Source organism: Equus quagga, chromosome 1 (genome assembly GCF_021613505.1).
Source record: "Equus quagga isolate Etosha38 chromosome 1, UCLA_HA_Equagga_1.0, whole genome shotgun sequence".
In the NCBI taxonomy this organism is placed as follows: Eukaryota; Metazoa; Chordata; class Mammalia; order Perissodactyla; family Equidae; genus Equus; species Equus quagga.
This window is the reverse complement of record NC_060267.1, coordinates 18,608,551-18,622,524: the sequence shown is the minus strand read 5'-3', so window position 1 is coordinate 18,622,524 and position 13,974 is coordinate 18,608,551. Positions and strand designations below refer to the sequence as shown.

The 13,974-nt window shown below is 36.2% G+C and overlaps 1 protein-coding gene across 1 annotated transcript in view; it reads left to right on the top strand.

The window, feature by feature from the left end:
- Positions 1-13,974, top strand: part of SPATS2 (spermatogenesis associated serine rich 2) — a 133,371-nt gene that overhangs the window by 55,452 nt on the left and 63,945 nt on the right. The window contains 1 exon segment of the mRNA XM_046671822.1: positions 12,017-12,282. Coding sequence (XP_046527778.1) covers positions 12,258-12,282 — 25 coding nt within the window. The 5' untranslated portion in view covers positions 12,017-12,257.

The window sequence follows — 13,974 nt, the reverse complement described above, 5'->3', positions numbered from 1 at the left end:
GGCATTAAATACATTTACATTGTTGTGTACCATCACCACTATCTATACTCAAACTTTTTCATCATTCCCAACAAAGACTTTGTACCTATTAAACAATAACTCTCCCTTCCCTTCTTCTCCCTAGTTTCTGGTAACCTCTATTCCACTTTCTCTCTCTATTTCTCATCCCTTTTTATCCCGTTCTGATAAATATGAAAACTTTATGTCCTCTTTTCTTGTGATTTGAAATGAAAAATAAATATAACAATGATGAGTCAAAGTAATAGGTTTTAAAACTGTGTATGTCCGTGCTCTTCCCATTTCCCCACCTTGAGAGTCACTGAGCTGTACCCTCTAGCTCAGGGTGCCTAGGAACCAGTGACATGTTTGCATAGCTGGTTAGGGGTGTGGTCTGTGACCACAGACTTTAGAGCAAAGCCGACTGATGATGGAATCTGGTTCACTGGTTTTCTTAGCTTTAAGCTCTAGTTCACAGAGGTAACTAATCCAAGACTGACCATTTTGAATTTGCTTTACTATTTAATAAGCAGCAACAAATTAATATAAACATCCAGATTGAATCATTTTTATGTTCTTTTCAATCCATCCATCCATTATTTGTTTATTTTTTATTTATTTGTTTTTAAAGATTGGCACCTGAGCTAACAACTGTTGCCAATCTTTTTTTGTTTTCCTGCTTTTTTCTACCCGAATCCCTCCAGTATATAGTTGTATATTTTAGTTGTGGGTCCTTCTAGTTGTGGCATGTGGTATGCAGCCTCAACGTGGCCTGACGAGCGGTGCCATGTCCGCACCCAGGATCCAAACGGGCAAAACCCTGGGCCGCCAAAGTGGAGCGCACAAACTTAACCACTTGGCCATGGGCCCAGCCCCCTGGTTTTTTTTTTTTTTTTTAAAGATTGGCACCTAAGCTACCATCTGTTGCCAATCTTTTTTTCTTCTTCTTCTTCTCCCCAAAGTCCTCCCGTACATAGTTGTATATTCCAGGTATAGGTCTTTCTGGTTGTGCTATGGGAGACGCTGCCTCAGCATGGCCTGATGAGCAGTGCCTTGTCTGCGCCCAGGATCTAACTCGGCAAAACCCTGGGGCCCTGAAGCGGAGTGCATGAACTTTTAACCAATCAGCCACCGGGTGTCCTCTGTCCATCCATTATTGATTACTAGTTTTCCCACATTTCAAACTTCAATTTAATTAATGCAATGTAGTATTACCTACCTTTCGTTCTCATTTTGGAAAAATACTTGACTGAGTGGTTTCTTATGTGTGACTAGCTTGGTCAAGAGTGTTATTTGGGTTTTTTCCCCTAGTTTTTTATAGAAAAATTTTAAAAGGTTTTGAAGTTTTACTTTTGTAGTAAAATACACAAATCTTGAGTATAGCTCAATGAATTTTTACATATGTACGCACCCATGTAAGTACCAGCCAGGTCAAGATATAGAACATTTTCCTCCTCAGAAATTTTCCTCATGTTCATTCTAAGAGGGACACCCTCCCTCCAGAGGTAACCATTATTCTGACTTCTATCATCAGATATTATTTTTGCCTGCTCTTGTGCTTCATATAAATAGAACCATACAGCATGTACTCTTTGGGTATGGCTTCTTGGATTAATGTAATGCCTACAAGGTATATCTATGTTGTTGTATGAAGCAATGGTTTATTCTTTTTTTTATTGCAGAGTAGTATTCTGTTTTATTAATATACCACAATTTTTCCATTCTCTTGTTTCCAGATTGGAGCTGTTGTGAATAAAGCTGCTGTTAATGTTCTTGTTTGTAGACATACGTACTTCTTTCTTTTGCATATATTATATGCCCAGGTATGAAATTGCTAGGTCATAGGGTAGACATATATTTAAATTTGTTAGTAACTTCCAGACAGTTTTCCAAAGTGGTTGTCCCATTTTACATTCCCACCAGCATTATATGAGAATTCTAGTTGGTCCATATCCTCCTTTAATTTTAGCCATTTCAGTGTGTGTAATGTTTACATTGCATTTCTCTGATGAGTAATAATGTTGAATCTCTTTATAAACTTTTTAATAAATACAGGAAAATGCACACACTGTAAGTGTATAGCTTCATGAACCGTTAATTACAAAGTGAACTTGCCCATGTAACCGCCATAGTCGGGGGTACTCTTCAGTCTGTCAGTCAGCCAACAGATTTATTGCATATCTACTATGTGGCAGGTATAGTTCTAGGCCCAGAGACACAAGAATGATAAGGTAATCAAAGTTGCTGTCCGCAAGAAGTTTACTTTCTCTTGGGGAAAGAGGACAGTAAACAAATACATAGTTTATATGCTAGGCAGTAATAAGTATTGTAGAAAAAAATAAAACAGGGTAAGGGAATTGGGAGTGTCAGGGGCTGCTGTTTTAGTTAGGATGATCAGAGAAGGCTTCTCTGAGGAAATGACTTTTTTTTTCAGGCTCGTTCAGGCTGTTGGCAGAATTCAGTTCCATGTGATTATAGGACTAAGGTTCTTGTTTCCTTGCTGGCTCTTGCCACGCCATGGTCATTCTGAGCTCTAGAGGTCACTTTCATTTCCTGCCTCATAGCCAGTAATGACTGGTCAGGTTCTTCTCACACTTCAGATCCCCCTGACTTTTCCTTCTGTCACCTTTCCGAGATGTAGCCTTCTGAACTCCAACCAGAGAAATTTCTCACCTTTTAAGGGCTCATGCTTTTAGATTGGGCCCATCCCGATAATCTAGGCTCATTTCGTTACTTTAAAGTCTATAACCTTAATTAGAACTGCACAGTCCCTTTACAGCATTTCCTAGATTATGTTTGGTGTATTAACTAGGGAACAGAAATCTTGAGGAGATAGATTTAGAATTCTGCCTATTAATAGTCCTCATAGAATTAACTAGGGAGTGTTCTTCTATTTTATAAAAAGTTTTGTGAAGAATTGATAGTATTTCTTCTGAAAATATTTGGTAGAAGCTGTCTGGCCTTGTCCTTTTTTTTATGGGAATATATTTTTTAAGGCTATCATAGGTTATAACATTGTGAAATTTCAGTTGTACATTATTATTTGTCACCAGGTAAGTGTGCTCCTTCACCCTTTGTGCGCACCCCCAATCTCTTTGCCCTCTGGTGACCACTAAACTGTTTTCTTTGTCCACGTGTTAATTTATCTTCCACATATGAGTGAAATCATCCAGTGTTAGTCTGTCGTTGTCTGGCTTATTTTGCTTAATGTAATACCCTCAAGGTCCATCCATGTTGTTGCGAATGGGATGATTTTATCTTTTTTTATGGCTATATGGTATTCTATTGTAGCTATACACCACATCTTCTTTATCTAATCGTCAGTTGGTGGGCACTGGGGTTGCTTCCACTTCTTGGCTATAACGAATAATGCTGCAATGAGCATAGAGGTGCATAAGTCTCTGAATTGTTGATTTCAAGTTCTTTGGATAAATACCCACTGGTGAGATAGCTGGGGTATATGGTATTTCTATTTTTAATTTTTTGAGAAATCTCCATTCTGTTTTCTGTAGTGGCTGCGCCAGTTTGCAATCCCACCATCAGTGTATAAGGGTTCCCTTTTCTCCACATCCTCTCCTACATTTGTTGTTTTTTTGTCTTGGTGATTATAGCCATTCTAATGGGTGTAAGGTGATATCTTAGTGTAGTTTTGATTTGCATTTCCCTGATGATTAGTGATGTTGAACATCTTTTCATGTGCCTGTTGACCACCTGTAATCTTCTTTGGAAAAATGTCTATCCATATCCTCTGCCCATTTTTTGATCAAGTTTTTTGTTTTGTTGTTGTTCAGTTGTGTGAGTTCTTTATATATTTTGGACATTAACGCCTTGTTGGATATATGATTTGCAAATATTTCCTCCCAGTTGGTGGGTTGTCTTTTTGTTTTGTTCCTGGTTTCCTTTGCCTTGTAGAAGCTCTTTAGTCTTCTGATGAAGTCCCACTTGTTTATTTTTTCTTTTGTTTCCCTTGTCCTAGTAGACATGGTATTCGAAAAGATCCTACTAAGACCAATGTCAAAGAGGGTACTGCTTATATTTTCTTCTAGGAGTTTTATGGTTTCAGGTCTTACTTTCAAGTCTTTGATCCATTTTGAGTTAATTTTTGTGTATGGCGACAGATAATGGTCTACTTTCATTCTCTTGCATGTTGCTGTCCAGTTTTCCCAGCACCATTTATTCAAGAGACTTTCCTTTCTCCATTATATATTCTTAGCTCCTTTGTTGAGGATTAACTAGCTGTCCATAGATGTGTGGTTTTATTTCTGGGCTTTCAATTCTGTTCCATTTTGTGTCTGATTTTATACCAATACCATGCTGTTTTGATTACTATAGCTTTGTAGTATATTTTGAAGTCAGGGATTGTGATGCCTCCAGCTTTGTTCTTTTTTCTCAGAATTACTTTAGCTGTTTGGGATCTTTTCTTGCCCCATATGAATTTTAGGATTCTTTGTTTTGTTTCCCTGAAGAATGTCATTGGGATTCTGATTGAGATTGCATTGAATCTGTAGATTGCTTTAGGTAGTATGGCTATTTTAACTATATTTATTTTTCTAATCCATGTGCATGGAATATCTTTTCATTTCTTTGTCATCATTGATTTCTTTCAGAAATGTCTTACAGTTTTTATTGTATAGTTCTTTCACCTCCTTGGTTAAATTTATTCCTAGATATTTTAATCTTTTTGCTGCGATTGTAAATGGGATTGTATTCTTTTTTTTTGTTTTGTTTTTAAAGATTTTATTTTTTCCTTTTTCTCCCCAAAGCCCCCCGGTACATAGTTGTGTATTCTTCGTTGTGGGTTCTTCTAATTGTGGCATGTGGGACGCTGCCTCAGCGTGGTCTGATGAGCAGTGCCATGTCCGCGCCAGGATTCGAACCAAGGAAACACTGGGCCGCCTGCAGCGGAGCGCGCGAACTTAACCACTCGGCCACGGGGCCAGCCCCTGTATTCTTTTTTTTTTTTTTTAAAGATTTTATTTTTTTCCTTTTTCTCCCCAAAGCCCCCCAAGTACATAGTTGTATATTCTTCTTTGGGGGTCCTTCTAGTTGTGGCGTGTGGGACGCTGCCTCAGCGTGGTTTGATGAGCAGTGCCATGTCCACGCCCAGGATTCCAACCAACGAAACACTGGGCTGCCTGCAGCGGAGCGTGTGAACTTAACCACTCCGCCATGGGGCCAGCCCCAGGGATTGTATTCTTGAGTTCTCTTTCTGTTAGTGTGTTATTGGAGTGTAGAAATCTAACTGATTTTTGTAAGTTGATTTTGTACCCTGCAACTTTGCTGTAGTTGTTGATTATTTCTAATAGTTTTTTGATGGATTCTTTAGAGTTTTCTATATATAAAATCATGTCATCTGCAAACAGTGAGAGTTTCACTTCTTATTGCCTATTTGGACTCCTTTTGTTTCTTTTTCTTGCCTAATTGCTCTGGCCAATACCTCCATACAAAGTTGAATAAGAGTGGCAAGAATGGGCACCCTTGTCTTGTTCCTATTCTCACAGGGATGGCTTTCAGTTTTTCCCCATTGAGTATGATGTTGGCTGTGGGTTTGTCATAGACGGCCTTTATTATGTTGAGGTACTTTTCTTCTATACCCATTTTATTTAGAGTTTTTATCATAAATGAATGTTGGATCTTGTCAAATGTTTTCTCTGCATCTATTGAGAAGATCATGTGGTTTTTATTCTTCGTTTTGTTAATGTGATGTATCACATTGATTGATTTGTGGATGTTGAAGCATCTCTGTGTCCCTGATATAAATCCCACTTGATCATGTTGTATGATCTTTTTAATGGGTTGCTGTATTGGGTTTGCCAGTATTTTGTTGAGGATTTTTGCATCTATATTCATCAGCAGTATTGGCCTGTAATTCTCCTTCTTTCTCTTGTCCTTATCTGGCTTTCGTATCAGGGTGATATCAGCCTCGTAGAATGTGTTAGGAGGTATTCCATCTTCTTCAATTTTTTGGAATAGTTTGAGAAGAATGGGTGTTAAATCTTCTTTGAATGTTTGGTAGAATTCTCTAGAGAAGCCATATGGACCTGGACTTTTGTTTTTTGGGAGGTTTTTGATTACTGTTTCAATCTCGTTGCTTGTGATTGGTCTATTCAGATTCTCGATTTCTTAATTTAGTTTTGGGAGGTTGTATGAGTCTAAGAACTTGTCCATTTCTTCTAGGTTGTCCACTTTGTTGGCATGTAGTCTTTCATAGTATTCTCTTGTAATTCTTTGTATTTCTGTGGTATCTGTTGTAATTTTTCCTCTTTCATTTTTAATTTTATCTGTTGAGCCTTCTCTCTTTTTTTCTTAGTGAGTCTGGCTAAGAGTCTGTTAATTTTGTTTATCTTCTCAAAGAATCAGCTCTTAGTTTCATTGATCCTTTCTACTGTCTTTTTTGGTTCAATTTGATTTATTTCTTCTCTAATTTTTATTATTTCCTTCTGCTAATATCTTACGGTTTCTTTTTCTTTCAGTTCAAAGTATTTTCTGATTTCATTTACACAGTTTTTTCTTTTGGTCTATGGATTACTTAGAAGTATGTAGTTTCATTTGGACACATCTGGAGATTTCCTAGACTTCTTTCCTCTGTAGATTTTTTTTAAGATTTTATTTTTCTTTTTTCTCCCAAAGCCCCTGGTACATAGTTCTATTTTTTTTTTTTTAGTTGTGGGTCCTTCTAGTTGTGGCATGTGGGATGCTGCCTCAGCATGGCTTGATGAATGGTGCCATGTCCATGCCCAGGATTCGAACTGGCAAAACCCTGGGTCGCCGAAGCAGAGCACACAAACTTAACCACTTGGCCATGGGGCCGGCACCTCCACTGTAGATTTTTAATCTAATTCTGTTGTTAGAGAACCTGTTTTATATGATTTCAGTCCTTTTAAATGTATTAAAGATTTCTTGTGGCCTGTCACAGGATTTGACAAACTTTTTCTGTAAAGGACCACATAGTAAATATTTTAGGCTTTGTGAGCTGTATGGTCTCTGTTGCAACTACTCATCTAGGCTGTTGTAGTGCAAAAGGAGCCATACACAGTACAGAAACTAATAAGCTGGCTGTGTTAGAATAAAACTATTTTTAAAAACCGACAGTGGGACCAGATTTAACCCTTGGGCTATAGCTTGCTGACCTTTGACCTAGTATATTATCACTTCTGGAGAACGTTCCATGTGTATTTGAAAAGAATGTGTATTCTTTTCTTGTTGTATAGAGTATTCTTGATTTTCTGTCTGGGTTTTAATCAATTATTGAGAGTTGGGTATTGAAGTCTTCAATTATTGTTGAAGTGACTATTCTTTCAGTTCTGTCCATTTTTACTTCATATATTTTAGGTCTCTATTATTCATTGAATATACATTTGTAATTGTTATATGTTCCTGATATCATGACTGTTCTATCATAATGATATATGCCTTTGTCTCTAGTAATATTTTTTGTCTTAAAGTCTATTTTATCTTACATTAAGCTCTCTTACTGTTACTCTTTGCTTGATACATTTTTTTCCATCCTTTTACTTTCAGTCTCTGTGTGTGTGAATCTATAGTATGTCTTTTGTAGATAGCGTATAGTTGCAGCCTTCTTTTCCATTCAATAAAACAATTTCTATTTTTTAAATTTTATTTATTTATTTGTTTATTTATTTCTGCTTTATCTCCCCAAACCCCCCCTGTACACAGTTGTATATCTTAGTTGCAGGTCCTTCTAGTTGTGGGTTGTGGGATGCCGCCTCAACGTTGCCTGATGAGCGGTGCCATGTCCGCGCCCAGGATCCCAACTCTGGGCTGCCGCAGCAGAGCGTGTGAACTTAACCACTTGGGCACGGAGCTGGCCCCCAGTTTGTATTTTTGAGTGGAGTCTTTAATCCATTCTTATTTAGTGTAATTTTAAGTCTCCAGACTTTAAGTATGTTAAGAATGAAACACCACCTTGGATACAGTATACCCTCTATGAGTCTGTTATTTCTTTTCCAAAAAATAAAAAGAACAAAGTTACCACTCTTGCAACAACAGGATGAAAATTCAGGAGAAATTCAACATTGTTTTTCACTGAGAAATACCTAATGTCGCATAGTTTGTTTAATAGAGCCTGAGTTGCCTGTACACTAAGCCAGTTTAAGAATGTGATCTGTAACTCACAGTCTTAATTAGATGGATAAAAATTTAATGGGGGGCTGGCTGCGTGGCTGAGTGGCTAAGTTGGCACACTCTGCTGCAGGCGGCCCAGTGTTTCGTTGGTTCGAATACTGGGCACGGACATGACACTGCTCATCAAACCTCGCTGAGGCAGCATCCCACATGCCACAACTAGAAGGACCCACAACGAAGAATATGCAACTATGTACTGGGGGGCTTTGGGGAGAAAAAGGAAAAAAATAAAAAATCTTTAAAAAAAAAAAGTGAATGGGTTCATTAATGCTGTGAAAAGAAACAGTGACCTACCTGCCAAGTGGCAAAGTGGAAGTAATTGATCTGGTAATAATTTAATTATCAGATAATTTAAAATGCAGAGGCTTCCAGGTGGTGAGTTATTTTCATAATGCTTGCTCTGGACATTATAAAATGCATCTTAACTTATCACAGTTTACTTTAGATTCATACTAGTTTAATTCTGTAAGATAACTTTTCTTTCCCCCTGCTTTGTACAATTGTTGTCATATATGTTACATCTATATTTGTTATAAAGCCAATAACACAGTATTATTATTACTGCTTAATACAATCTTGTCTTTTAAATAATTTAAGAGGAGAAAGTAAAAAATTTACATTTATACAATCTTTTAAATTTACCCATATATTTACTTTGTCCAGTGCTTTTCATTTCTTTATGTAGATTCAAGTTAACCATCTGGTTGTCATTTCCTTTCAGCCCTAAAGACTTGCTTTAGTATTTCTTGTATGTCAGGTTTGCTAGCAATGGATTCTCTAAGTCATTGGGAATGTCTTTATTTCACCTTCATGTTTGAAAGATAGTTTTGCTGGATATAAAATTCTTGCTTGACGATTTTTCTTTAAACATTTTGAATATATCCTTTCACTGTCTTCTGGCCTTTCTTGTTACTGATGAGAAGTTAGCCAGTAGTTATTTGTTGCTTCCTTGTAAATGATGAGTTATGGGGGGTGGGGTTTGCTGCTTTCAAGATTTTCTGTTTTGGGCTTCCATCAGTTTTGCTATATGTGTAGATATTGATCGCTTTGTGTTTATTGTAGTTGTGATTCATTAAGCTTCTTGAGTCTGTAGGTAACTTTTTAAAAAATATCAGTTTGCATTATTTTTGGTCATTATTTCTGTCTTCTCTGTCTCTCCACTTCTTCTGGAACTCTTAATTCATGTATGTTGGTACACCTGACATTGTTCCTTAGGTCTCTGAGGCTCTATATGTTGGTACACTTGACATTGTTCCTTAGGTCTGTGAGGCTCTATGTTGTTTTTGGTTTTGATTTGTGTGTGTGTGTGATAGAGGACGATTGACCCTGAGTTAACATCTGTTGCCACTCTTCCTCTTTTTTTTTTTTTTTTTTTTGCTTGAGGAAGATTGGCGCTGTGCTAACAGGTGTGCCAATCTTCCTGTATTTTATGTGGGATACTGCCACAGAGTGGCTTGACAAGCAGTGCTAGGTCTGTGCCTGGGATCAGAACCTGTGAACCCCAGGCCACCAAAGCAGAGCACCCAAACTTAATCACTCACTACGCTGCCTCTGGGCCTGGTGCTGTGTTGTTTTTTTAATTCTTTTCTCTCTCTTTAGATTAGATAATTTCTATTACTCTTTTTCAAGTTTTGTGGTATTTTTTCTTCTACTTCAGTATTCAATTCTAGGATTTCTATTTATCCCTTTTTTTATGATTTCTTTTTGTTGAGATTTTCTATTTGTTTGAGATTATCTATGTTGTCTCATGTTTTTCTTTAGTCCTTTAAAGCAATTTGAAGTAGTTTGGTAAATCCGGCATTTGGACTTACTCAGGCATATTTTCAATTCTGTGAGGTTTTTTTTCCTCCTGAGTTTGGGTCACATTTGGCTGCATCTTTTCATGTGTGAAATTTTTGTTCAAACTCGACATTTTACATAATATATAGTAGCAACTTTGGAGTCTGATTGTTTTCCCCTTCTGAGGGTTATTGTTGCTTTGTTACTTTGTTGGCTTTTAAGTAACTTGCCTAGACAAAATCTGGAATCTCTCTTTCTGGTGTGTGGCTTCTAGTATCTCCTCAGTTTTTTTCATTGTATCTATTCTGTTTTTAAATTTTTGCTGTCTTTTCATTTTATTTTTATCATTTTCTAGCTCTTATTTTATTGCATCTAGATTCTTATTTGAAGCATTCAAATAAATATGCAAGGGGGAATCTGCCTTTGGTTTTGAGGGTTATGTTTTCCAAATTGGGTTCTTTGCTGTGTGGTAATTTCTTTTTTCTCATTGTCTGTCTCTTTTGTTAGAGGAGATTTGATAGTTGCTATGTCATTTTTATTTATCTTCTTTATGTGTTATGTGGACAGCTCTGTTTACACCTTTTGTTTGTAGTTACAGAGTACAGATGAAACATCTTTGATATATTTCCCACCTTATTTGGACCTTTCCCCACCCAATTCTGCCATCAACTATGGTTTGTTGTTGATTGTTGCTTTCAGTCTCTTTTCTTTAAGCTGAGGACACGATGGTAGGGAAGAGCTTGCCAGTGCACAGTTTAATCCTTTTTCTAGATCTGAATTCTGTTCTTTCTTCTAAACTGTCATAAAATGTTTTTTATCAGGCCCACTCTATCCAGTGGTAAGTTCCATAGCCTTTGCCTGATTCTTCTAATTGGAAGAATGGAAGATGATAAGCTCCAGAGGTTCAGCCGGCATTTCCTGAGGTCCCATATTGTTTTGTAGAGGCTCTTAGTCCTTTTTTTGAGGTATAATTGACATAAGACTATATTATTTTCAAGCATACTACATAATGATCCAGTATTTGTATATATTACAAAATGATCAGCCACAAATGTCCAGTTAACATCTGTCACCATACAGTTTTTTTCTTGTGATGAGAACTTTCAAGATCCACTCTCTTAGCTACTTTCAAATATGCAATACAGTATTATTAACTATAGTCACCATGCTGTACATTACATCCCCATGACCAAATTCATTTTATAACTGGAAATTTGAACCTTTTGACCCTTTTCACCTGTTTTACCCACCCAATGCCTCAGGCAACCACCAATCTGTTCTCTTTATACTTGGAGGCTCTTACTGTTGATGGATTTTTTTTTTTTTAACTTTCCCAGGGCTATCTACTCATTTCTTCATTTTCCTCTTTCCACATTGGAAAGTATTTCATATAAGGTTACTCTCGTTTCCTTCTTGGGTTGCGTTTTTTAAAATGTTTTTCTATCAGGTATCCAGGCATAGGAGTTCTATGATCCTCATCATGCTTTCTTTACCCAGAAATCTTGGGCATGTATTTTTTAAAAAGTTTAGTAATGTGGAAAAGATAGCATTTGTATCTTTACAACTTATAGAAGCTTCCTGCAGTATTGACTAATTCAATTTTGATGTTTCAGTTTTCCTTATGTAAATTCCTTTGTGCTCTCCCAACTCACCTCCCCCACCACCCAAGTTTCTTGCAGCTGTATTTGATCTGGGAAACCTGAGGAGAGGTTAGATGTAAGAAATTCTGGAGGAAGAGAAAAAGACCCTTGATTTGGGCAGGAAGAGCGGGTGGTAAGAAAGATCTTAGGGAGTGATAAGAGGTAATATTTTAGTTTGTGAAGCAGAGATGGGGATAAGATATTTAGGATAAGTACAAAAGATAAGACTAAGAAAACATACTTTCTGAACTTAAAAGATAGTTTGATTTTATGATTAAAGTTTCTTAAGGTGCAAAATATTGCTTTTTATAGCTACATTCTTTCTAGATTACTTTTCTTTTAATAGCAAATTTCGTCTGGAAAAAATACAAAATAAAACCTGTGGATGTCTCTCAGAAATTTTATTCAGATAGCCATGACTGTAATGGTGAATGTGTGTGTGTTTTTCCTTCCAGAATCTCCCTGGAAAAAGAGACGGGAATATCTGCAATGATACTTCCTGACAAGAAATTGATACAAGAGAAGGAAAGGAGATCAACAGCTAGTGAGCAGAGTTTCAAATAACCAGGATTTTGTATTTACCACCTCCAACCACAATCTTCTGTTGCCTACTTTTAAATCAGATAACTGCACTCAGACCCAGACAAGGGGAAAGGATACTTTTCTTCTGCATTTTTTGAGATCAAAGAAACTGCAATGTCTAGGAAACAGAACCAGAAGGGTAAGATTACAAGGGGGTGTAAATTGTTGACAGCATAGTTGTGGAGTAGTAATTACTATTTATATGTACATATTTACAAAATGTTCTCTGAGTGTGTTTTGGATGTTTATACTTTCCCTCACCTACTGCGTTAGTACTGATAGTTATAACTTATCTGTCTGTCATGACTGCAGTTAATTTTAGAAGAGTACAGAACATTCACAGCTTGATCTTTTGTCTCTTTAACTGTTTGTGGGTGTTACATTATAGCTTTGTGTGTTACTAGTTTGGGAATTGATTCATATAACAATTGCTTTCCTTCTGTTATAAACCTATTAAAGTGGGATATACCTGCAGGAAAGCCAAATGCATCTTGAAAATGCACTTTTTGGACACTGAACATATGTTATGGGGGGTGGTGGGAGATAACTTACTGCAGGATATTCGCTATCCTGTGCTTGATGTTTCATTGGAGACAGGAAATGAAGCAAGAGTAAGTGCTTCCAGTTTTTGATTCTTTCTTTGGCTTTCCTTCCGGGATTATTACTCTTGCTTCTTGTCTCAAGTAAAATATAGGGTGCAAAGAGTCAAAAAATAGCAAGAATACTTATGAGGAGGGAAAGGACGACAAAGACTCTATGAAAACACTTTTTCAACTTTCCTAGAATAGTTGCAAAATTGATAAATTTAACAATAGTTGCAAAATTGATAAATTTAACAATAGTACTAGAACTATTATACATCCGTAGCTGGAATATATTTGTAAAAAGAATGACCATAGCTATCCATAGCTATCCTGGATTTTCCCCCTCATTCACTTTGATTTTCAGTTTAAAGTTAATGTTCTTTACTTCAACACAAACCTATAGATCCAGGTCTCATGTATTAAATAGGAAGGAAATGCTTTTAAGCTTAATTTTGACTTGGCACTTCAAAAACTTCATTATAAGAAAATAATATACCAGGGCTGCTTGTGGTTTTAAAAGCTGTAGTTTCATTGTTTAGTAAATCTGTATAAAGAAAATCTGAGTTCTAAGGAATGATTAGATTAGTAGAAGCGGAACGGAATGAGATTTATCAACTGCAGAGTTTTTATAACCCTAGTTTGTTTCTTCTTAGTCCTCATAATTCAGTTTGCTTTTTTTCCCAGTTACACTTGAAACATTGAGTATCTGTTTTCCTCTTGTAAATGAGAAAACTAATAAAAATAGAATTCCAGGCTTTAAAATAAAATAATTTCATCTAAAAAAGTTTAGCATTTAATTTTTCCTTAAAAAGTTAACTTCAGCAGATTGCTTTGACCTTTTTAAAACTAGAATCTTGGTTTATTTCATGTCTGTTTTGCCAGAGCTGTAAAAAAGTGTAATTACTTTTTGTAATTGGTATCTAATTACTATAAAATGAATTTATATTTTAGACCACATCATAGGCATTAAGTGCTAACAAATTTTGATTGAATACACTTCAATTTACATTTAGTTTTAAGCAAAAGAAAGCTTATATGTTGTTAGGATTTTCTCTGAAACAAATCTATACATATAATCATGCCTGATATTTAGACCCAAAAAAGTACAAAATACTTATAAAATTTTATCTCATGTGTTCATTTATATATTTAAAATTTTGTTGTTTGGGGTTTTATTAGTCCAAATAATTATACTGACTTAATCACTTATTTATAATACATTAAAAAGAGAGGTACCATGGTAGCTT